This window comes from Anguilla rostrata, chromosome 1 (genome assembly GCF_018555375.3).
Source record: "Anguilla rostrata isolate EN2019 chromosome 1, ASM1855537v3, whole genome shotgun sequence".
In the NCBI taxonomy this organism is placed as follows: domain Eukaryota; kingdom Metazoa; phylum Chordata; class Actinopteri; order Anguilliformes; family Anguillidae; genus Anguilla; species Anguilla rostrata.
The window spans coordinates 22,424,618-22,450,716 of record NC_057933.1 but is presented as its reverse complement, the minus strand read 5'-3'; the positions used below and the strand labels follow the sequence as shown (position 1 = coordinate 22,450,716).

General features: G+C 46.1%; 1 protein-coding gene across 5 annotated transcripts in view; it reads right to left on the bottom strand.

Moving 5' to 3' along the window:
* Positions 1 to 26,099, bottom strand: part of LOC135252213 (neuronal PAS domain-containing protein 3) — a 300,620-nt gene that overhangs the window by 177,321 nt on the left and 97,200 nt on the right. For all 5 annotated transcript variants that reach the window (XM_064330040.1, XM_064330056.1, XM_064330047.1 and 2 more), the window contains one exon: positions 17,529 to 17,773. In XM_064330040.1, coding sequence (XP_064186110.1) covers positions 17,529 to 17,773 — 245 coding nt within the window. The remainder of the gene's footprint in view (positions 1 to 17,528; positions 17,774 to 26,099) is intronic.

Sequence of the window (26,099 nt, the reverse complement as noted above, 5' to 3'; positions counted from 1 at the left end):
TCTTTCTGTGTTGCCTGAACAGTTTTCACTTGAAGTTGCGTCGCGTGGGCAAACAGCAGACTGAGATGATCTTAGCGTAAGAAGTGGCAGACCTCCACAAAGCACGGAGTAACCGCTCCTATTATTCACCCTGGAACAAGATAAAATGTTTACTTTTAAATTCTCCGGCAGCCTGACCCAACAGCCGAAGAGGAGGGGGGGGGGAGGGGTCTGATAGCTGGCTTCAATCCTATATCATAGTAATTGTTTGACAGGTGATATTAAATCAAAAACACACTTCTGAATCATCCAGTTATATAAAAGCGGGCAAAAAAAAAAAAAAAAACAGTTGGAAGCAAACCGCACAGCGTAATAAAAAAACGGACAAGAACACAACGCAATTATGTAGGCGAGAGACTTCCGCGTAAAAGCTTCGCGGCTTTGTTCTGTCGAATTGAAAGGATTCTGGCTGTAAGATTCTCTTTCATGGTAATGGAGTAAGACAATGTGAGCACCAGCTACGCTCGAGGTGCGCTACAGGCTGTGCGCAGGCCTACCGTCGAACGGGCAACACTGTTCCAGACGAGCAAGGCCCCTCTCTACCCTGCGCTAAACCGCTAAGGTTCTGTCTGCACAGACTCAAACATGGTGCGACACGATTGCAGTTGCCGACAATAAACAGGTGTCAGGAAATGCACGCTTCACACAAAAATCTTGCGAAGCCAATATGAACAGGACTTTTGCTACAGCCGTTATCAGGTGTTAACGACACAACTGGATATACCAACATGTATTTTGCCCTGCTATCTTCTATTCACACCTCATTTAGGGCCTTAATTTTACTTCACTCCTGTACCGGTTTATAACCCATGTTTTCCTCTTAGAACTGGGCATGAGAATGCTGATTTGGTATTGACATCACAAAGGGCGTAGCAATACCACGCGTATATTTAAAAATAAACCAATACTTTTCAAGTCGAAGAACGAAGACTACCTTTGCTTCTGTGCAAATCCAAAACAACGTGAACTCATACTTGATCAATTTTAGTTAACAGTGTCTCCGTATTTATGATTCAAAAAATGACTTCATTGACCAGATAAATCAATTAAACTGATGAATTGCTCCTCCCTGGTAAAGAAACCTTTATATTGTGCTGTGGCAGGCATTGTTCATTGACTTTTGGATTCATATGGAGCTGAACTGTACATCTGGTGTAATCGTGTTGTAATGGTGTCAGGCTATATTTTAGATTTTGTTTGATATAGTATTTCTTCTTACATTTATCGTAAAAGACGTTTGTTACAGGACATAAATGACAATAAAAATTGTCCAATGAAACAAATTTCGAAGACTTATCAGAATAGCCATTTACAAGGCTGATGATGGCAGTAATTATTTCCTCCATTTTCCAGTTAGTTAAACAAGTGTTCTCTGTAATTATTCCGAGCCTTTATTTGTCTTTTCATAATAATAGTTATTGCACAAACTATTTACATTCCAGGTCTGAATAAGTCTGAGTGTAATTCCAGGGCACTGTCCTTTTAATTCAATTGGACTTACCCGCTAAAGTACATTTAAACTGAAGTTTTTTACCCAATCAAAATTGTAACATAATTTAAAACAAAATATTCTATTTAAACCAGCTTCTTTGGCCATTATTTGTTTTGGTCTCCCTAATTTAGTCCCTATTTTTGGTTTGGCTTCTGTACTGCACCCAAAGACGCCAGACCAAATCAATGATAACTATTTTATATTTAAGAACAGCAGCAGCAGGAGCAACAGCAGCAGCAGCAACAACAACAACAACGACGAACATCAGCAACAACAACAAAAATCCTCATCAAGATCATCCTTATGCAACAGACGTTTGATTTAAATCCATTTTTCTACAGCCTTACAGTAAATCACCTCTCGTTTCTGGAAAATTCTACCGTCGGCGTGGCGACACGTAGCGCGGGCGGCGCGGGCCTCAGAAGTGAGTAATCTCTGTTTATTTCCGCCTTCCCTCTCCCGGCTCCCTCTCTCCCTCCCTCCCTCCCTGCCTCCCTCCCGCCTCGCCTCGCCGTCGCGGGCGGCGCCGAGCGCGGATTACGCTAAATTTACATGGGGGGAGGGGGCCCCGGCGCGCGCGGCTGTAGAACGAGCGGCGTTTTTTTTTTTTGAGGAATATCAGCTGTGAAATCGATTGGGGCGTCGCGCTGCCTCTCCGAGGCGGGCTGGCTGCGGCCGGCCCTGGCCTCCCCCACCGCAGCCACGGGCTACTTCAAAAGGCAATTAGTCTGATTTCACATTCCCCGGCAGCTGAATAATTTCGTGTAATTTCAGCCGCGCTGGACGGGGGCCAAGTTTGCTGGAAAGCGCGTCCCCCCACCACCCCCACCCCCGACACCCCCCCACCGGTTCCTCGGAGGCCCCCCGCTTCCCCTCTGCCGCCCCTCTCCCTCGCTCCTGATAATTTGGAAATCCTGTTGAAACACGGCTGTCCTAATTACACGGGGATCAGCGCACGCCGTCCCCTTTACCCGAGCTCCTTCCCAGAAGGGGCCTGGTCACCTGTGGCCCTCGCACGCACGCACGCACACACACACACACACACACACACACACACACACACAAGCCCAACCCCGTGCCTCCGACTAATTTCATCTTAGTACAGTGCTGTCAGACAACTCCCCTGTCTCGGCGCTTTTAATCGATTAGCTCAATGTCTCTATAATGCATCACCAGCTGCCAGGCGAAAAGGACCGGGCAAACAGACAGTTTAATTACTGTACCTGTGACTCCGACGCCCGGACAAAAACGACCACGCGTTCCTAAGGCCCCGCCCGTCCATTTTACGCACTGCTAAAGCCGCAGCAGAGCCTTAGCCGCCGCGCGCATTGTCTGTATACCGTTGCCTAGCGCGGTACGCCGCGTCGAAAAAACACAACAGCGGGGCGTGTAGCGCGAGACCTTCGGTTTGACCTTGGAAATAAACGCAAGCGTTCACGAGTCAGCTGCGGACGTCTGCGGTTAAGAGCGCGCGCGCGCAATCGAAACTCCCGCCGCATCTATGGACAAAAGGGAGAGGCGCTAAAAAGAATTAGCCGTCCGAAGTGTTTTTTCCGATTTCGTTCACCGCTGAGCAGAGCGCGTGCGTAATACCGCGCGCTCCGGCCAGCGTTTCCCGGCTGCAGGCGTAATTAAGACGCGCGGTCGCGTTCCCGAGACGCACACCCGCGCGGGCGAAAGGACCGGCGCGTTTCTCGGCGGCGTCCCTTATTTAAATTTCCGCTCGCTTCAATTTTCAATTAGCGCGTGTTTACTTACAGAGCGATTCCCGCAAGGTTCGCTTTTCATACAAATACATCAATAAAGATAATTGAAATTTGTCAGACGGCGCGTTGCCGCGCCGACGCGGCGAGTACCCGTCTCACCAGTCGACAAAAAGCAGAGGAGGGCGGCTTTAACTGGCGGACGCAGACGCGCTTACTCTTGCTCGGCTCTGATCGAAGGAGGGAGGCACGACAGCGGCGAGCGGTTGGCGCGGAAACCCGGCCGGACGGGCATCCGCTAGTGCCTCCTTCTCTAAACGCACCGGTTTTTTTTTTTTTTGTAAACACGCGGTTATTTCAAGTGTAATAAACTGCCCATGAATGCCTTCCCTACAGATCTCTCTCTCTCTCTCTCTTTTGTCCGAGGGAATATCTGCAGAATATAAATAATTACCATTTAAAAGCCCTGAGTCATTAAAAAGGAATGAAAGTGATTGATAAGTTTAAAAGCATTTGAGTAGGCCGGGGGAGAAAGAGAACAGACAGTCCACTTTTGAAAGTGTCTACAGAATTGATTTAACAAGTTTAATGTGTGCATCAATGTGGGGCTATTACTGGTCGTAAGCTTCACTGATGTTATTTGTTCGACTGGCAAAATACTGCTCTTTAGAATGAGCGCATTAGGGCTAAAATTGCAGAGAAAACCCTATTACAACTTTATTGCTGGTAAATTGGAACCAAACCTTGTCTGTATTTCAATTATTCTGAGTTACCCGAGAAATAAATCGATTTTGTATAGGCTCAATCAAAGAGACAGTGATGAGAAACGGCTTATTACACCCCAGCAACCTCAGCCTGCTCTTTTGTTTTTCCCTTCAGCAATTTTAGAGAAATTGTCAATTAAGTACTTTCTTTTCTTTCTTATTGGGTTCCTGAAGCTGTTCCGTCCATGAAGAAGAAATCCATCATACATCTTGTACGGGACTGTGTTGTCTCGGACGCCGCTTTGGGTTGTAAGCTTTAAATGTACTCCCCCCCCCTTCCCCTTCCCCTTCCCCTTCCCCTTCCGCTCGCTCGCACGCACGCACGCCCACACACACACGCACGCCCACCCACCCATCCACACACGGTGTCAACGCAAAGCTGAGGACAACAGAGGAGGACGTCGTGGCATGAGCCGGCACTTTCAGAACCATCCAAAGAGCTGCTTTATGAGCAGAGATAAAAGACGGAACAGTAAACCGGCAGCCATTTGGGCGCTAATGGCGGGATGATTGCGCGATGCGGCTGGCCTTTATTATTAAGAGAGGCCCGCTCTTGTCACATTTCATGTCTTGTCGGCTCAGTTGTGTACAACAACAACGACTTCACTGCCGCGCACAAATATGACATTTTTACTGCTGCTTACAGAAATCAAGATTCTCTTCCCTTAATTGCACATCTCCGCATTCGGTTAGAAAGGCAGGCCTAAGGCATTCACACATTGAGTATTCAGACTGACAATGCAACTTGTTTGTTAAGACGTCCTCTCATATCAAATCCAATTATTTGAAACGCGCGTTGCCAAACACGACACGTGTCCTTATTGGGTTTTTTGTAGAATAGTCAAAACCTCGAAAAGGACTGGGAAAACAGAAAATATTCTGATGGAAATATGTTGCAACAAACCAATAATTACTAATAACGCTTACCGGGTTTGTTGGAAGGGGTTCTACATTCAGTATCACCGAGCCTTTTTCATGCATGCGCTTCAGTAAATACATCGCAATATCCTTCCAGCGGTTGGTAGTTGAAACTATTCTGCGTGCTGCTGCCTGAAGGCTAAAGCCCAGTGTGCGGGCAGTTAATCCAGGCCCACGCTTCCTGCTCACCGGCACACACGGACAGGCACAGTCTCCTTCATCTGCTCTTTGTCGGTTCATCAGCCATTAGATTTTCTACGTTTGAGGAGGGGGGGGGGGAGGAAAAAAAACCCGAAACGGAAGACTCTGCCCCGCGCCTCGTGAGCGAGCGCGAGAAGAAAGCCAGCGATGCGCGGGCACAGAAAATATTCCGTCCATTTCCGTTTCTTCGGAATCTTTCCTTTGGGTCATTTTCTATACTCCATTAATTAGAGAACGGGACGTGCAGGAACACCGCTTGGAGTACAATTGCGCAAAAAAAAGGGGAATAACTTGCTAATTGATTCTTTAAAGTGAAACAACCACTCGTGTTGGGGGAAAAAAAAATAAAAACGAAGGACTATTTCATTACAGGATGGTCCTATCAGTAAAGAATTTTATTTAATTATACTTTTTTCATTGTTTACTGCGATTTCAGTGCCTTGGATTTTCTATCTGCTTGCTTTTTATTGGTATCACTTTAAAGAAACAATTAGCAAGTTATTACCCCTTCTTTGTGTTGTACTCAATTGTTCCTTGACATTTATGGGATAAAGCAGGATTTAGTGGGTGAACTGCTTTATTTCTGATTGCGGCTTGGGTGAAACAACCAGAATCTGGGAGGTTGGCTACTGAATGTTAAACACATTCCAGGCCCCAATCATCAAGAACAAAGTCAAAAACATCACTTTCCCACAATTCACCTCCGAAGGGAAAATCTCTTCCAGCCCAGCCCCACACCACCGAATCAGCCGTCGTCAGGTAGCTCTCGGCCACTACAGCACTGACGAGGCTCCGCGATTGACCATCAGCTGCAATCAGATGTCCTCCTCTCGGCCACATCCCTTAGAACGGGCCTTCTGCTCCAGGCAGAGTGACTTCACTTCCCCCCATTCCCCCTCTTCACTCCCTCACGGAGTCAGCCTCGCTCCACACGTTCATTACAATGAAGTTAGTGCTGCAGTAAATGCAGAGCCAGGGGGCTGGGCGATACGGCCAAATATTTATATTTAAATATATTTAGAATTCTGCACGATAACGATATGTATCGCGTTATATATTTTTTCTCCTAATTTCAACAGAACATGCTTTAAAAGGAAAACAAGACTCAGGGCTAGTTACTGTTCCCTGGAGTTAACTATAAGGTTATTATTAATGAACAATAATTACAAGTTTTCTTGTAGGGAAGCATACACCCACATGTTTTTACCGGCCTATCAGTGATGTTGCCTGAAGTAACAGCCACAAGGGTTAGTAAACGATGATGCAATCGGTGCGAACAATATCTTTCCAGGGCTCTATATTAAGGATTTTTTCATCAGTTTTCTTCTTGCCCCAGGTACATTTCCACTGGCCCAGCTGCCAAAATAAATATAACCACTTTCTAAGGAGATTATACAGGACTATTTGCATTAAAGAGTGTCAAAATGCCAATCTACAGTGCTGCTTTAAAAATAAAATTTTTTTAGTCCTTTATCAAATATGAATCTGCCAATCGTCACTGCCAAATCATGGATGACTTCTCCCTTGCCTAGGAATTCTGAAATTCAAGGGGAGATGCTTACAGTTTAACTGAGGATAAAATAATTACAGAACAGCAGAAATATGTAGTCAGCTAATATCTAGTTAGTCCCTTTTCTTAATCGCTTTTAGCTTCCTAACAATAAATAAAGTACATGACTTGGCAAGATAGCTATTGTTATCGTTCAGCAGACAGCTGTTTTATCTTACGAGTAAATATCTCAAACCAATTAAGACATTAGTCAGTACAAATATTAAGGAATGATCAAGCTTTCCTTAGTTAGTCTTAGGTTAGTTATTTGTAAGCAAGCGCTGGAACAAACCTGAGAAAATAATAAAGCTGTAATGTTAGTAACTGATAAGAAAGTTTCAACAGAGTTAGCCGATGAAATACTGCGTCTTTGGTCCGCAGGACATTTCAAAATCTGTGGTTCTTTACATGAATTCACTGCACATTATTTTGCCATAATTTGCCGACCCGCAATAACAACACAATAAATCTATGCCATGAAAATTATGAATGGCATAGATTTATTGTGTTATTATTGTGAGCAAGCAAGATGAAACAGCAAGATGAAATGAATAAGACACAAAAAGTGTTTTCAAAAAGATTTTTTGCCAGACAGAGTCAAATTTAAAAAAAAAATTTAAACCAAGGAGCAACTTCTGTTTTAATTTACTAATGTTGGGCCAGCTTGCTAGTGTGAGACATCTTGTTTTTGACTTTTCATTCAAAAGAAACAGTTTTACTTAGAATCTCACAATGCTACCAACAGCTGTGCATGTATTTTGAACAATAAACAACGAAAATGTCAGACCAAAATATGATTGGCTCAAAGAAACAGGAGTAATTATTTTGTTGTGGTTCAAGTCTGGGTCATTGCTTCTTGTAAAAAAAGACCTCAGAAAAGGCCCCTTCAATAGAATCGGCATATCTGTTCCTCTGAGTTTTAGCTCTTTTCTGTGTAAAAGCAGACTTCTACATTAAGGCAAACATCGAAGATGGCTGTTAGTTATTCATAGGAAAGCATTGGTACAAATATTGAGAATCAAGAGGTATTGTTAATTATTGACAAGCAAGCGCCAGTACAGAAATGCTGTAGCATAGTTTCCAGGATGGTAAAAAAAAAATTCTCATCGACCCAAGACATACTTAGGGTACTGACCCAATTGGTGACAGTCCAGTCAATCAAATAAACTGGCCTGAACCAGTCATAGTAGCCCTGGGGCAGTGGGCACTCCCTCTGGTTGAGCTCTGTTCTCTGACCAAAGTTTTTGTAATGTAACCATCAAAATCCATTCCTGACTAGTATAGACAATATAGCAAAATCCATACCGCGGTACATATTTCCACTGGTATACATACTTACACCGAAGGGGTACAATATCGAAATATAATTGATATTCACCTTAAACAAACAGTAAAATGCATGTACTTTATCTGCGATGAACAGGTTCTGATAAAGGTTTCTTCTCGCCGTCACTACTGACAGTGCCAGGGATAGGTGCAGAGTAATTTCTGCCGCATGCACATCAATGACGTGAAGAAGAATACCCCCTTTGAAGAAGACGGCAGCATTTTCTAGAAACAACCCGATTTTTCTCTACCAAGAACTCTGCATGTACAAGCCATTGCAGACAGATTGCATTGATTAAAAACAGCAGATAGGAACTGTAGTTTAGTGCAGCGGTACACATGCTGATCAATATCACTCTTGCACCTGTGGCTAAAACCTGCACAGTTCAATATATCTGGCTCCGCTTTCATATCCACAAACAATTAGTGGAAGCATTTCAATTTCGACTGAACTCCATCAAAATTTAATCCGCTCTAACTCTCTCCCGGTCTGAAAATGGGAGATTTCAGTGACTCCACCCAAAACCCATCCGTGGACAGTGCATCACCACGGCTTGTGGTACTCCGCCTATCCGGACTTCTGGAATAAGGTGGGGGGAGGGTCTTAGGAAAACGCCCATTCTATGGACTGCCAGTAAAAACATGGTGACAATTCAGCACACAACAATTCAACTGTCTCTCTTCTCTCAGGTACCCATACGGCATATTCTTCCAGAGTATATTCCGGCCCTGGTGCGGTCACATTTGCGGTGGTGACATCTTCTCCAACCGTGTTAGCTATTCCTGTCCAAACTCGTTTCAGTCATAAATGCGGTTTAAGCTCTGCGAACAATGAAGCGCTGTTGCTGTACGGCAGCCTGATGACTAAAACAATGACTAAGGCCAATTTATATTTCATGAATACAAGAAAGTGACATGCTTTTTTTAAAATGTAGTATTCGGCATTATATGGAGATCACCGCAGGAAGTAGCAAAGAAGAGGGCCGTTCACAGCAGCGTGCGTCTCCCACCCCGGTCCCCGGGAAAAGGCGGAGAGCCGAATAAAGCCGTGTGACATCACGGCGCCGTGAATTCATCCCCGCCGACGCCGAAAGAAAAGCAACAATCTGCGGCTGCGGAGTTTAATTAAAGGATCTGCATAATTTGAATGTTATGAAAAAAAAAAAAATGAAAAAAAAAAGTTCAAAATCACATCGGCGCCTTGAAGTTGATATCATTTAATGGGATCAGCTCATTTACAGCGCGCTACTCCTTCTGTCTGGCTGCCGCGACAGAGAGAGGAAAGACGCAGGAACACTGATCTCTTCCCTGTTAAGACAGACGAGGGGATGTAAGTGGGGAAGGGGGGGGGGTGGGGGGTGGGGGTGGGGGGGGGCGCTCTTGTTGTGACAATTAAAGCGCTCCTCGGTTAGATGCATCTCCTTCATATTGTGACAAGGCGACGGCAAAACAAATCGGAGAAGAAAAGAAAGATGTTATTAATCCGAGGAACACGAGGCCTCTGACCCGCCGGCAAAACAATAGGGATTGGAGCCAGGCGAGGACTTCTCGCTTCTAGTCTCTTTTTCTCGCCGCACAAATCTTTCTTTACCAGTAATTGGCTTGGCAGTTTTATATACAGACAGTGTTAAGCAGTACATGTAATACCTCAAACATTACTGTCACCGGTCTCTCTCTGTCATCTGATTTACAGACTGAACGGGGAGCAGCGTTTAGACTGAGGTCACGGCACGAAGCACAGTAAAGTGAACAGCAGAGCATGTCTGTTCCTCCATTACTTTAAATCTTACTGGAACTCCACCAGTGCGCCGGTGTCTCCCGCAATCTGCCCTCAAACAACTTAAACCGCACGGCGAAGGACGTGGATCTTTGTCTACGGAAAGTCTGAAAGGAAATTGCTCGTATATTTAAACGTTAATGCACTTGGATTTGAAATTAAATAATATTTTGATCTTAAGTGCTTTAAAATACCATAGACATGCAAATACTACAAACACTTGAAATAAGTCAAACGCTTCATATCCATTTCAATTTTTAAAATTGAAAGCAACAGGCTTCAAATTGTTTCTGTAATATTAAAGTTCCATTCAAGTAGCATTTTTCACATGTAGGTTCAAAAAGTATGAATCACAATTGCTGCTCTCTTTCAGACAAGCTTCTAGAAACCTTGAATATTTGAAGTAAAACACGATTTAAATGGATTGCAGTAGAAGTAAATGTGTCAGAAAGTGATACTGCATGACATAAACACACAGTATGTATATATGTTCAAACAGTGTTTGTGCTATACACATAAAGATTCAAACAATCATAAAAAGTTATGAGAACATACAGATCCAGCTGTGTAATACCACCCCCTCTCAAGAACATTTCTGAGTGAATTAAATCACGTGTGGTCCAGTTTTAAAGACATGCCTACTGAAATGCAGTTCTCAATGACAGAAATAAACCACATTACGGAAAATATACACTGTAGTCGCAGAACTCAGAGGTAATGCAAATCCCATAACACAATAAGAAATGTGGCTTCTAAATCGCATTACTGAAAATCAAATCTCCCTTTAAGTCTGTAATTTCTGTCTTATTATGGAACTACTCCATACTCACTGAGGAATCGTATGGGCATGAGATTTTTTTTTCCCACAGACAAAGCCATATAAATTTCCTAATCAGAGAACATTCATTTACCACGGACTGAAAGCGCACAGTAACTCTGGTGTCGACGTCAATTCAGCCTTTATTGCTGAAAGCCCTTGTACACCCTCCTCATATCAATTCAACAATAAAAATGTGCATGTTTCATAAAATGATTGACTCCAACTCCAGCAAATTGATCTGGATCCTTGGAGATTGGCGAAACCTAAATGAAGTCATTTTTGCGGCAAGGCTGGCCTACCCAGAGATTTGCGGGGGGGGGGGGGTGGGGGTGGGAGGAGGGAGTGCATTGGTGGGTTGGGCGGCCTAACACAGTCAGTTCAGCATTATTTCTAATTGCTTAAAATTCCGACAAATTTCATCAAACATGGGGGGGGGGGGGTTATGCGGCAAGGGACTTCAAAGCAGAGGGGATCAAGATGGTGCTGGTGGAGATACTCCGCGCGAGAGAAACGCCAGCCAGCGTGATGATTTATTCATGCATACATATACGTTCTCATTAGCGCTGGCTAGCAACGCGAGTGGGGCGGCCTGGCGGTTTGGGGAGTGCGGGGCGGGCCTGTGCGGCGGAGGCCGTCTGTTGATTGACTGGGGGGGCGGGTCCCAGCGGCCGCGGCTGCGGCGTGCGGGTGATCGACACCCGCGCCCGGGCTGTCTGGAGGGGCCCCGGGGCCTCCCCTCCGTCTACCGCAGTCACGGCGCTGCGGTTAGGGCGGTGGGGCGGCAAAGTTCCGGCGTAGAAAATCCTGCTTTGCTAGGTCCCAGAAAAAAGCTTCCCCAGTTTAAGTACCTGTGTGCTCCACTGGGTGTTACCCACCTGGGCCGTATGAAGCCGCCACTCTCAGCCCCTCCCCCCCACCCCCCCCCCCCACACCCCAGCCTCGCCCCTCCCAACGCCTCCCGCAAAATCACCATCAACAGCACGGCATTCAAAGCGGTGGCGCAAAAATAAACTGCTTTGAGAGTGGCTGTTATCAGATGGCTTATTACAGATATTAGGAGACAAAATGGGTGACCGAAAACCGTTAGTCATGCGTTGAGAGAGCGATAGCTAAATGCTTCACGCATGAGTCGGCACGTTTGTTTTATTTGGCTTTTTTTTTTTCTTTTTTTCCAAAGCCCTGGCCCGTGTCTCTCTCTCTCACATTACACCGGCCCCGCACGGCCGCAAACGCGTCTAAATGGTGGAAATCCATCGGTTTCAATGTGAATGTCTGCAAGACAGCGGGCCGAGCAGATTGATTAAATCGAGCCCCGGCTATGGAGGGGCAGAAAATGGCGTGATTAAATTGGATGAATACAGGAGTCATTCGAGTGTCCTGTGAGTAGGAGGAACAGCCGACTGAGCGCTAATGTAAATCACAAACAGTTTGGAGGCTGAAATCCTCTGTGACCTTCCCCCGCCCCACACACACACACGCACACACACAAATACACACACACATCTCCAGAACCTTCCACTCTACTGCTGCCCAAACCAACCAACGCAGTCAGGCAACTGGAGTCGACAGCAGAAGAAAAAAAAAGAAATTACCTTTGCCCAGGAATAAATCATATTTCAACGGGAAGAAAAAAATATCTGCAAGATTTAGTAGATATCAATTAAAAGTGGAGTGACTGCATTCATGTTGCATTAGCCTGTAAGCACAGGGGGGGGAATATGCTTCTTGAAAGGCTATTGGCATGCTAATGTTTTAAAAGCACAATATCAAGGAATTATTTTTGACATTTTGATTCATGCATCGTTATAAAGAGCCAAGACAACATGGTTTAATTATAAAACATATTACTGCTGCCTTAGTCAAGCCAATTAAATTTGATTGGATACTTTCTTTATTCAACAAGCTCTTTTCATGTCATTTTAATTTAGTGTCAAAGCAGCTTGAATATTGGAAACTAAATTATTTACTACTGCCCATAAGCCAATAATGCTCCATTTGTCTCATACTGAGAGGGACTAGACTAACAAGATTATTAAGGACATTACTTGTAATGGTAAATGTCCTTCACTTTATTTGAGCTTCACGCTGTGCTTTTAGACATCGCTCTTCAAAAGAGCTCCACTTCGTACGGAGACGAGCGTGCTGTCAAGGCGGTTCTGTTCGGGGCGTCTGAGTGCAGGTGGGAGGGGCCCGTACGGTGACACGGGCTCGGGTAAACAGACCAGCGTTTTAGCACGGCACCGACTTTAAACCGGGACCGCTCGGTCCTGGCACCGCAAGGCCGGTGCCCAGCAGCGTCCGCAGCCCGAATAACTTGCACTTGGTCTCTATTATCAATGCCCACCTTTTCCCCACCAGCTCTAACCAATCTGCAGCCTAGGCCTGATTATGCAGCGACTAAGTACTGTACTTTAAGTGCAATCGTCCGTTCTCTTTTTGGCAACTGACATTTCAAGGTCTATGACGACCGGCAAAAGTATCTGGTGTGTGCAAGCTGAGATTCTTTTTGAGATTTCCTTGACACCCCCCCCCCCCCCAAGATGAGAATGGGAGAGACTAGCGTTCTTGTTTCCAGTGCGAGGCGAAGGCTGGTGCTTTGTACCAATTTGTGCAGATATTAGCTACAGCTGACTAAACGGCCAGTCACAAAGCGAGAAACCGGGCCCTCCATATTCATTCCAACTGTCAGTCTGATTTATTTCTCCATTATTGGACCATTTGCATTTGCAAAAGGACTAATTACCAGGCCCACCAACGCAAGGTACAGTGCTTACATATGCTCGGCAAGCCAGGGGAGAAAACAGAGCATTTAGCCAATGTTTCCATCTCTACATCATTTGCAGCCTGTCTGTTTTGGAAAATGTAAATTAATCATGAAAGAAGGTGGGGCCAATTCTCCTCTGTCTACAGTGAGAGAATTTTCTCCAAACCCAGGAGGAGCCAAGGATATGTTATGCACACAAACAAAAACACTCACACATACACACACACACACACACACAAACACTCAAAAAATCTCTCTCTCTCTCTCTCTCGCTCACTCTCGCTCTCTCACACACACACACACACAAACACTCAAAAAATCTCTCTCTCTCTCTCTCTCTCTCTCTCGCTCACACTCTCGCTCTCTCACACACACACACAAGCTCTCTCACACACACACATACACATACGCGTGCACGCATACACAAAAAGGACAGATAGAGATACGCTGGTGAGTATGATAAAAACACAAAGTCATGCAGCTCATGCCAGCATGCCCTTTGTCATCTTTATTCAGGAGAGAAACAGTCTTGAGTGAAGCTGCAGTACAATATGAGGCTAATCCATAATTAAGACTGAAACCAACACAGCTATGATTCCACATTCCTGAGAAAATATTATAAAATGAAATGTGTGGTGAGGGAAAAAAAACACTTTTCTCCCGCAATGTTCATACAATAAGTCATGTTCTTGTTCACTTTTGTCCCAGTATTCCACTTAACAGTTATATATTCATGAACAAACAAAGTAAGAACACCATTTTCAGTTATTAAAACACATTGTTCAACAACAATGCGTCCTGGAGCTGTTTGTGGTGACAAAAAGGTGTACAAGTAATTGTTTCCATGGCAATTACTTTCTTTGATGCGCACTGAAAAAATAAAGAAAATAACACAAACATGCCCACAGCCTCCATGCAGCCAAAAGCAATTTCCTTTTCTAATTTTAGTTATGCAAAGCCTATGGGCATCATCAGCATTTAGTAATTAGTTTTATAATTACTGCTGTTTTGCTCTCTGTCATTCAATTTTTCTTACACTACGACTGGGGAATGAAACATCCCGCATTCACAGCTGGGCAAATTACTATCCATTTACAGACTGAGGAATACAGGAAGTTGATTTCTTTTTATTTATTTTTAATTTTTTTTTCCGCCGGCGCGGCGCGGCGATGCCCCGGCGAGATCGCCGTCCTCCGCCGCCGAGGTCCGGGGGCCCCTGAACGCCTCTGCGAGCCCCTCCTTTTGCGATGCGAGCGCTATTAATTCCCTCATTACCAGTTTCAACAATGAGCGCGGCGCGGCGGGCGCACGGCGAGGGCACTTTAATCAGCGGCCCCTTCGCGGGCGCCCCGCCCGCCCCGCCAACCCGCTACGCGGGGCTCGCCCGCCCGCCCGCCGGGCCCACGCGGCGGTCCGCGGCGGGAGCGGATTAGGCCGCGGCGCAGAGCGATTCGGCTGTCGAATAACCACCGGGCGCACGGCTTTGTGAGGGGAACTAAGGCTTTGATGAGATCGGCCCTTCAGACCGCGTCCGAGACGTCGCGCCGTACCTGCGCGGAACACCTCCCCCCCAAAACGGGTTGGGCCGCGTTGCCCCCCCCTCCCCACGCGGGGACCTACAGTACGGCGTGTCTGCCGCAGGCCATCGAACGCGACGACGGCGCCAGCTCGCTTCGCGACAAAGACGACGCCGTCCTCGATCAGCGAGGCGACAATAACCGTCTGCGCGGGGCGAACTGATGGTTCGCCGCTCTGCGCGCCCGGCGACGAAAACGGACAGACGGAAGGGAGGCCTCGTAAAAAAAAAAAAAAAAGCGGTTGACGGGATCAACAGACGGGTGGAACCCATCTCGACGCGGGCTCCCAGGCTCGAAAGCCCCTCAAGCTTTTCCTTTCTTTCTTTCTTTCTTTCTCTTTTTTTTTCCTCTCTCCCACAGAACCATCTATTTTTCGCCGTTAATAAAGTGTGGCATTTTGGCTGCCAGTTCCTGTTCTGCATGCATGAATAATAAACGCACAGGTGGCGGAGGGGGTCAGGAGGCACGCGCCAGCCTCCGAACAAGAGAAAGGTCACGCTTGTTTGTGCAGTGTCCTTCAACAGATGTGAATCGCCTCTGACAGAGACCAGCAAATTTCGGTTAAAACGCTCGGAAAAAATTAGTTGATGGGTCAATTACGGTAAAGGTCAATAGACACAAAAGGAGAGCGGCTCGCCGGCGCAAGTTATGATAATAAATCAACACTTGAAAACTGGAGGTCAAATTCTTTTACTTCTGACGCCATTAATATCAGGAGCTTTCATTATGGAAAAGGGCCAACATTCTCTGTCCCTGGCTAGAAAACTTTGCACTGGAGTGTGGAGAGGCTTTTTTTCTTTTTTCAAAAAAAGATGGCTGGGGCCTTGTAAGGCCATTATCGCAGGAAAAATACCAGCACTAATCTCAGATTTTGTTTCTTGCTAAAAATGAAGCAAGAAGAGAGGTTTTCTGCTCTCAGGCTTCGAGCAAAGATCTGTTTGGAAATGGATTTGCCAACCTTCACTGCGCTAAGATTTCCCTAAAGGTTACAATCATCAGTTATTAAGTAAAAAGTCCTTTCCAGAAGTCGACACAATCATTTCTTTGGCAAATCATATGTAATAACATATTTGTGGCAATGTTGACACAGTACATGTGTTAAAGGCGCTAGGAAATTGATCACAAGACAGGCCTACTGAATGAACTGCAGACTCCGGAGGATCAGAAAGAGAATTACTGCTCCTGAGTGCACAAGCAAACCAGAGGAGATGAGAACATTCTTCTTCACGCGTTACATTAAAGCAGCACAGTCTGCCATTAGCATGTAGCCAAACGTCAAACAGCCAACACCGCGGTCTCTGATCGTGACGGGGTCAGACAGCCATGGAACCCTCTGAATCCGTAGGTTTGGAAGAAGGTCTGCAAGACGCGAAACTTGGTGAGCTAAGCAATTCAAGACCGTTGATAGGACGCGAAGATGCGTCACCGGCGGTTGTAGGCCCGCGGTCACGGCGTTCACCTTGCTCGCCGTCCGTGAACGTCAGCGATGCCGATAGGTTCGTTTTTAAAATGCGAAACGAGAGCAATGTCATTTGCTTTACGGGCTGTGGAAGCCAGAGCACGTTCCACGCAGCCCCATAACCTTTTAGCATTTCCTTCATTTGAATATAGAGCCGAGCCATGATGGAAGGCTTCACACAGCGGCAGTATAAATCTATCGCCGTACATACTGGGGCGAACGATTCCGTACGTACGTTTTCCTCATTAAAATGCATGCGCCTCATCAAAAGGGAAACAATGCAATGATGCCACCTGTTGTGTACCGCACAGAACAAACAGTACACAGAAAATGAAAACGTTCCCGCAATTTGCTTAGATTTGTCATGTTCTTTCAATGGGAATTTACCTCGGAAAAACATAAATGCACTCCATCCTATAAAGGAGACGTGGCTCTGTGAAGCCATGCGTGCTTTCTTCAGAGAAGGATGAATTATTCCTTTTTATTTACAAAACTGAACGTGCAAATTTGTTCAGACTTAGTCAGCAAGACGGTTCTCGCATGGTTTACCAATGGAACTCAATGGAAAGCACATTTAATACTTATATTAGCTTGATCACTGCAAATGAAAATCGCAGCTTTGCAGAACTTTACAGATGTTTTCTACACTGCTCCCAGAGTAGTTAAGTGAAATGTCAAATCTACAGGAACAGCAAATGAGAAAATTAGCATCTAACCAAAGCAGATGAAGCCCAAATTTGAAAACATTCCGAATGAATATGCAAATCTTGTTTCTACATGTTGGACATTGTCATGTCATTCCTCATCCTGTTTTGGCTTGTTTAATTGCATCCAGAAATTATTACAATTACTAAAATTAGAGCACCTGTACATTGGTGTACAACTCCTGCTTTGCTATGTAAGCTATGCAAGACATAGTGTGTGTACAGTATGGGAACTCAGTGACTATCTTCACTGTAGTATTTGTGTAGCATAGAGGTGCACACCTAAACAGCTCATGTCTAAATTAAACAGGCCAGCCATCTTGATTTGGGCAGGTGTCAGTGTGATGTCATACTGTGTGCCGCTGCTCTGGGTGCGGGTGATTTTTGGACAGCCCGGTTCCAGCTCTGTAGTGGAGAAGGGGACAGGGTTCCTACCTTTTACGGAGGTGTTGGGGGGCGGGCCCTCTATGCGCAGGTTCCACGGAGGGTCCCCCTGGTTGGCGAAGTCCCTCATCTTCAGGTAGCTGATGGTGAGGCGGATGATGGAGGCTTTGTCCAGCTGGCTGGTGATGGCGCCGGGGAGAGGCAGCATCTTGGCCAGCTCGTAGAACTCAAAGTTCTCCTTCCCCCGCCGTGAGCGCGCCGCATCCCGGGACTTCTCCTTCCTCAGAGCCTGCAACCTGAGAGGGCAGCCGGGGTTAGCGCACGCTAGCGTGGTCCATGCAGCACACTCATCTGAGCCAATCAGAACGTACATGCCTGCATCAAGCTCGACACCCTATTCAACCTAATTCAACCAGGCTCGTCTGGGGCAATCAACACTTCTACTGGACCAATGACATCAAACCGCAAACTGTTAGAAAATATTCACATGGACCTAGAAGTGCACCCTCGCATGGGGCCAATTGCTAATTAGAACAAAATCATCTGGGCCAATCAGCATGCAGGATACAGACACAGGTACAAATCAGTACACACTCAGACTACCTAATTATCACAGAGAAACCCACAGTCTGACCCAATCAACAAGAAGCATGTGCTCACCTAGCCCAATCATGATGTAGCACACACTTTCCTGGCTCAATCAGTAATCAGACTTGGTTGCACCAGTGTAATGAGGATAGCGGTCACATGACCAAACCAAGCAATCATTGCAACGGTTAGTGACTAAGCTTCATCCCAGAGGGAAACCTCTAAACAATTAATTCAGCTAGCAGAATTTAAAAGGTGGGTCGAATTTCTGATTCAGTCTGGCCCAAAGTCTCAAGAGGCAGTTGGATGAATGACTTTTAAATTGCCGCCAATACATAAGAAGCTGCAAAGGGTGTAGATCTCTTAGTCAAGTTAAAACGGTTTTGCTGTTTGACCTAAAACAAAGACATCTCATGTACCATCCCACTGCCTAAGTGTCTTGTCACATTTAAAAAAGGCAACTTGTGATGGAATCATTTTACTACAAAAAAACAGTCTTCAAAGCCATCATCGGCTATCACCATATCAACTGGAGCATCTGAATTAGAAAGCTAATGTCTAAACATGGTTATAAAAATTATGAGGAATATTTGTGATAGATCAGTGCGATATATTTCTGAAAAAAATGAGATAGTTTTGACAATGATTACAATAGGTGCAAGGCTTAGGCCATCCATAGTAACAAAATGACATTCGCATGAAATGATATAGATACACACAGCTCAAAGGCTGATTATACAATGAAAGAACCTGATCTTATGTATCCTAACTAGTCTATGTAATTGATTGCATTTAATCAATAAAATCAAGGAGCGCTTGAAATTATCTTCTAATTGGAGTGTTCATTAATTGGAGAATTTCCCATAGGTATTACTGCAAAACAGGAACTGCTGAACTAACCCAGCGTTCAAAAGCCTGCAGTGTGCGTAACACAGCAATGTTACAGCACCTTCTGTGCTGCCTGAAAAAGACATGTAAGTGTGTTGTTGAGGGACATGTAGTTCTGTGTGTATAAACACAGTTGCTCTGCACATAGGAGCACTAAATAACAAGACTTGCTCTTTCTGAATTTCAGATAAAACAACTACTATTTATTCAGTCATTAGAAAGACTACACCTGTAATAATGATGCAAATCATAAAAACAATGAATTATTTTGCCACAAAAATCTCTCGAGTTCATGAGATCCAATATGCATGACAACATTTTTGAGAGCCTCACAAATATAGGAGCACTATTACATGATAAAATCTGAATCAGAAATTAACTACAGCAATTTCACTACTCTGAATGTCACATATTCTATAGTATGCTAGCTCATAGCGGTCACATACATTTTTATAGAAAGGATCTGTATAATTCCCGGGATACTGCAGAGTGCAATTTTATTAAGATTTCAACTTAAAACCACAAACTGAACACATTTCTGGTGCAGCTTTAGCGTTTGTGAACTATAGGGGCCATACAGGTAAATGCACCTTCACACTGCAATGCTACTGTACCACATCATACACACATTATTACCAGGGGCTCTGTTCCTCCTGCAAGCAAACATCCCCCGCACTGTTAATGTTTCCCACAAACCTGAGCGGGACATATGATTGTTTATCAAGATGAAATGCTCCATTCTAAGCCGCCCATCTCCTGCCGCGTGTTATTTAATATCAAACAACCTGCTTCAGCAGCTTCCGCACTTCCAAAAGGCAACTCCCGGCCATCCATTGCGTTCATCATCTCCAGCCATATTGGATTAAGTCGGCAATAAATCACCCAAGAAGCTTTGGTTCCCTACTGGCCAACACTTACATTAATTTTTTAGCACCACGGATGCAAAATTGGTTAGAAAGGGTTTAGAAAGCTGGCGGTTGGAAAAACATTCCGAGTAGATGAATAACGACTGGGAAAGGAGACAATCGCCAGCCATTAATTTCACTGGAGCGTTTGCTAAGATACACAGGAAAAAAGAAACAAAGGAATGAAAGGCAAAATTTGGCACAGCACAAAAACACACTTTTTTTTTTTCTCCAGGTGGAGGGAACGAGCCGGGCTCTGTATTGTGTGCGCAGACGCGGTTCCTCGCTTCTCCAGAGCGACCGTGACACCCCTCCGGCTCACCTACGCCGTTCAGCGATTCGCGACGTTCGCAATTTTTCAGACGTAAAACTCGGGAGCTCTGCCGGGACCTTCGCGGGGCTGCCGAAGAATCTCTCCGCCTCGCTAATGCGACGATCGTAGTTGTCATAATCAATTTACGTTAGCTTTCGTAAGCATCAAGAGCATAACAGGATAATTTCACTACCAAATATAGATGCACACTCTGCCCTTACAGCTGAGTGGCAGATTGCTACTCTCGATCATCTCTGCCTCTCTGCCGCAGAAGAAACGTACCATTTGATGGTCTGCTGCCCAGACAATATATAAAGCTAGTTGTAATGGTTGTTTGGAGGCAAACTGCGACACACCAGCAGAATTTCATTTGTTCCGCAAACTTGGAAAGCATTATGTTGGCCTGCCAAATATTTCTTGATGCGCCAGGGTTGTGTGACCTTCATACCAGAGCCATATTTATCACGTTCTACCGAAGTCAAATACATGCCTTTGTTTTTTCTTTTCTTTTTTTTTTTTTTTAAACAAAAAATGAAGGTGAAATTCAACCTGGGTCCTCGATGGCTTTTTAAGCACCTATCAAGAGAAAGGATGAGGGCGTCTTGTTTTGCAGACATGATCTTGCTCCCGGGTCAAAGCGGCGCACGCGGCTCACGCGGTCATCCCCGCCTCCCGATTGGTGCAAAGCTAAGAAAGGGCTTTCCGTCCGGTTTTCAACACTCATTTGGGCTAATAAAGCACGTAGCGGTAACCCGACGTTTACAAATGACTCCCCGCAAATTTAAAATCATGCGAGCGCACGCTCGAAGCGCCGCGACAATGACACCAAGAAAAACTGTTAAATATTTACTCGGGAAAAGAATGATTATTGGCCACACAGAAGGTGCCAGCGGGGAAATCAGGGAATCTGAGGGGCCTCTGATTGCAATCATTGTGGGGGGAATAAATTGTCATTGTCTCTCATTTCCTGGTCTTCCACTCGCATCAGGGGGAAGGGCTGTGTGGGAAAATTACTGTACCCCCCGCATGCACTTTGTATAGTTACGTGGAACAGGACCATTTGAGATCGCGCCACAGATAGGACAAAACCTCACCACAACACTGCACTACAGTATTAATATTACCGTCAATTCACATGCATTCTTCCAAATATTATTATTACTGTACGAAATCAAAATGTAAACCTATTCTGGCGTGCTTTCTCGACCAGGTTTAAATGTATAACTGGAAAAAGGTTCCCAGTGAAATAACATTTTTTTTAAAAGTCTGCTTTCAATTTCCCACGGCTACAGTCTTCATGAATGCAAAGCAGCGCAAGTGCAACACAGATGTCGCAACTTCCCGCCAAACCCGCGAAGGGGAGAGAGGGGGATTCGCTGAAAGCTTCCTTACGCAGAGCCACAAAAGCACCCCTCCCCCGAACAGAAGAAAATAATGTCCCCACGGCAAGTTATTTGCAAGTATCATTAATGGAAACATAACCTTCCAGCGCCTCACCTTGTTTGTTGTCTGGGGCTTCTATTTACCAGATCACACTAATCACTCTACCATTCAACTTTGGAGGAAGAACAATAAAAATATCAATTAAACTTGCTGAAACTTCTGCAAATGATCATTTGGGATGGCGGTAATTGCTTTCATCAGGCTAGAAAAGCCAGCCAGAACAGAAATGTCACTTCGGATTAGCGTCCTCTCTCCTGAAGCAATGGATGATACAGCTGATGGAGGACTAAATGCCAAGACCAATCAATCGCTTTTGTGACTCTTCTAGCTGCCGTAAAAAAAAGGAGGCCATTTTCTAGAATTTACTCTTCATTATAGTAAATGCTGTCTCCTTGGTAACATAATTCAATTTCTTACTAACTTGGCCATGCCACGTCCTTCCAGAAAATAATGTTTATGAAAATACAATTCTGCCGTTTTAATACAAAACATCAGATGAGCATTATGGGCTGTGTAGAAAGTGTTTGTGGTCCGTACTCCAGTGCACACAAGGTTTAGCCCGGAGTTGGAAGATGCCCGTCATACCTATAGTGCTGCAGTACTGCAAGTGCTCCCCAATGGGGCAGTTTTCCTCATGTCCTGTTTGCTTCAAATGGGAAACCTATTGCAATAATTCTAGGTTAAAAATAGAAGTCATATGTCCGGTCCCCACAGACACACACAAACACATGCACATGCGCACAAGCACACGCGCTCACATATGCATACACACACGCGTGTATTTATTTATTCATTTTCGAAACAACCTGATTCTGACCACACCACTATAAGAATTTGGACTTTACAGGCTAAGGAACTTGATCCTAGTGTATGGCACTGCCTTATAAGAGCTGTAACCACCGTTAACCTGCCAAACAGTTCTCTTTTTCTAAATGGGAAGAGGGATAAACCAAAGAATTAATCTTACTCACAAATAAAGAGGAACAGATCGGGTTACCCGTTCAACCTTGGTGAGCCAAATAAACGCATGAAACGATCCTTCACTTTTTGATATTCTGAAGTGGTTCCTCAATCACGGTCCAGTATAGCCATTACCGCTACCTTTTCTCCCAGAGTCTCCCTGGTGGCTTCAATGCCCTGAGAGACAACCGCAGGTGGCGGCATGTGGGAGAGAGCGTATGGAACTCACGCCCAGTCTCCTTTAGCATAGCATCCTGCTGGAGTGCGCGGCTAAAGCACGTAGCTCGAGTATATAGGCCCTCGACTGTGCCAGCCTGACGGCACTCGGTGATGAATATTCAGCGTTTCAAGTGTGCTCCAAGCCCGGCAGCACACAAAAGAGCATTCCCTAAAGTTGTGTATATTCAAACAAACAAAGTGTGATACCATCAGAGTTACAACTTGACCAAGCGGCGCGCGTCTCTTCGCGCTGGGAACGAACGTCCTTGCGCGACCTTTACGCCAGCGGTTTTTTTTTTCCGCCATTCCGGCTTTCCCAGGCAGCTGGAATTCCGCGGGACAGGCAGGGGGGGAAGGATCTTATAGGATTCCGGGAAATAAGGCGGGCATTAAACCCATTACGAAACTTTTGAGCGCAGATCTTTTAGGAATTTAGCTCGTGAGATCGCATAGCACTGTGTATGGATTGCACAGAGCTGTCACAAGTGAAGAGCCTGAATATAGCTAACATTACCCTTTCCAGAATGATTGATTGTTGCAAGTACCCTGGCTGTCACAAATTGTATAGCGAGGACGGACAAGGTAGCACAAACACAATGGCTGCCAGGCCTACTTGCCCTACACCAAAACTGTTCAATCCAGGCAACAAGCGAACCTGGATTGAACAGGCTCCTTTTAACTTTTAAGTCCCCATCTAGCAGGAGTTTCTACCCTGTTATTTTGCACTTTTACTGTACTTCTGAAAGAGGAAATAGCTGGCATGGAGTGACTATTCCGAGGTGGGTGAGAATGTAGGAGTTTGCGTGCGGAAACGGTTAGTAGGAGGGAGGGCTGGAGTGGAGTTTTGGTAGGAGCATCTCCCCCCTCCTCCTTATTTACTGCTTTGTTTAAAAAGTGCTACCAGGTCGCATCGAGACGATTTCCGACATCAAAGCACAGAGCCCGGCGAACGGGAAAAAAAAGGAGTCTGTCTGAATTGGAAAGAGAAAAAGCAACAACAGAGGAAAAAAAAACAAAACAGGAGCATACAACTTTGCGTTTTTCATTTGTTGTTTTTCTACCTCTTGCTGTGGTATTGAAGGGCGTGAATGAAGCCGGTGAAAGAAAAGAGCGGAAGAAACACAATGGCCGCACAATGGCGCGCAGGCGAGCGGACCGCGAGGAGGCCGCATTCATCCCGGACGCCGCCTCGCGTTCGCGGCAATTACGACGGCGCGGGCGATTTGCGCGGGGGGAAAAACGCGGACGATTGCGCGGGATTAGGCCTCCGCGGCGGCTAATAAAGCCCCTTTCCCGGGGAGCCGGTGCCCTGCGTGATGTCAAGCCGCCCCCCCCCCCTCTCCGATTGGCCGTCCCTGCGGCGGGTGGGGAGGACGGGCGGTCCCGAGCCGACTGCGGTGCCCCGCTGACCGGATGAGAGGGGTTTGACAAATTTATTTCCCTGTTCTTGCGGGCCGCATGAATGAGAGGCATGCATGTTAAAGGGGGGGGTGGGTGGGTGGTTGGGGGGGGGCGGGGGGGGCGCTCGGCACGGCACAGCGCCTCGCACTGGGGGCCCTAAGCCTATCCTTTAATTCGCACGCCCTGAACAGAGAGGCGTCGAGCGCACACACAGCACTCTCTCTCTCTCTCTCTCTCTCTCTCTCACGCGTTCGCGCACAGTTCGTACTCACGCACATCCGCCAGCCTCTTTCTTTCTTTCTTTTGAGACGGGCCGACCCCCCACTGTAACCATTAGCCGTTTCTCGGCGAGTGCATTTAAACATCAATATCTTTCGGAGAGGCTTTGATCAAAATAATATCTTTTAATGGCCATCAAAAAAGGGAAAGAAGGAGCGCGATGTGGCTCAGGGGGGGCACGCTCGCCAGACGGAGACTTCTGGAGCCGAAAAGCTGCCGCGGTCGCCTCGTTTTCACAGCGGTAGCAAGCGCTAAGGTTTTGTTATCCTGAAACCGCTCGCTTCTAGTGTGAAGAGCAAGCTCTTTCAAGCCGATCTTCGGGACCCTTACGATGCTCGCCGGTCGTTTGGAACGCGCCTCAGCCCTACACCGCGTCTTCGAGGGCCGGGCCGTTGATTCGGCGGGACGACCGTGGAAAATGTACCGACGTGCCTTCGTGCGCGCGCCCTCTCCTCTTCACACAAAAAAGATTAAACAATTCGCAATTCCGGCTTCAGACCTCCGCCGATACAAAAAAGGAACCGAACTTCCAACAGAAAGGAAAGACCTACGAAGCGCACCTCAAAATGATGAATTATCATTTCACACGGAGATACGGGCCTGCTCATCACGAGGCTCCAACTCCAGAAGTGTGGAAGACAACAATCATAAAAAGTGTTTGTTTTAGTGTTTGCTAAAGTGAGTCGTACACTTTGCCAGCTGAAGGACACATGCTTTTGATTTATGCGACCCTCCAAGCCTCTCTAGTACTTTCTTTCCTGTAATTGGATTTGAAGCCAACTATCCTGACTTATTCGCTCCAAGCAAATGTGGCTTGATGCAAAATAGACATTGGGCATGCAATGAGCCTTAAACACTTAATTCGTCCCCGCGCCATCATGTTTCCAGAGCTTCCAAAATAGCCGCTGCCTTTTTATGCCACTTCGCTAGTGTGAATCATCATCTTGTTGTATTTTCATAGAGAAATGACCGAGGGTACAAGTGCACGATGAAATGGGCGAGGGAATCAGTTTGGATGGAAGGACCAAAGACACTAAAGCTGCCAACCTTTCATGCTACAACTGGGCTGGAGGGAGGGTGGGGATGTGAGGGGGGGGGTCCAGATATAGGTAAAGCCACCCCCTGTTGAGAAGGAATGAAAGAAAAGGCCATCCAGACAAAAACATGACACACTAAAGAAGGGATACCACACCAGCAGATCTGCCTGGATTTGCTGACCTCCAAATTATTCATTCCGCGCTGCAAAAACAAGCGATCAAATGCTGTGACCTGGAAAAAAAAAAAAAAAAAACGTTTTCCAGGTCCAGCGCGGCACGTCTGACTCACGCGGGGCCCGGGCCGCTCGTACTGCCCGGGTCTTGAATGACCGCATGTTAATTTGGGTTAAGCGCCCGTCCTGGCAACGTTCAGCGGCGGCCACGCGGAGACCCGGGCCGACAGCCGCCGAATCCTATCAGGGGTTGAGAGAGCCTCTGATCCGTCCTCTGGCGGGACGGCGGAGGGGCGGAGGGGTTGAATAGCGGCGGGGTGGCTGTGCCACTTCGGGGCGTCCCGCGCGGGCTGCGTGTATTGAGGCCACAGGTTAGCTGAGGAGGGGCCCCCTCCTCCTCTCTGTCACGCAGAGCG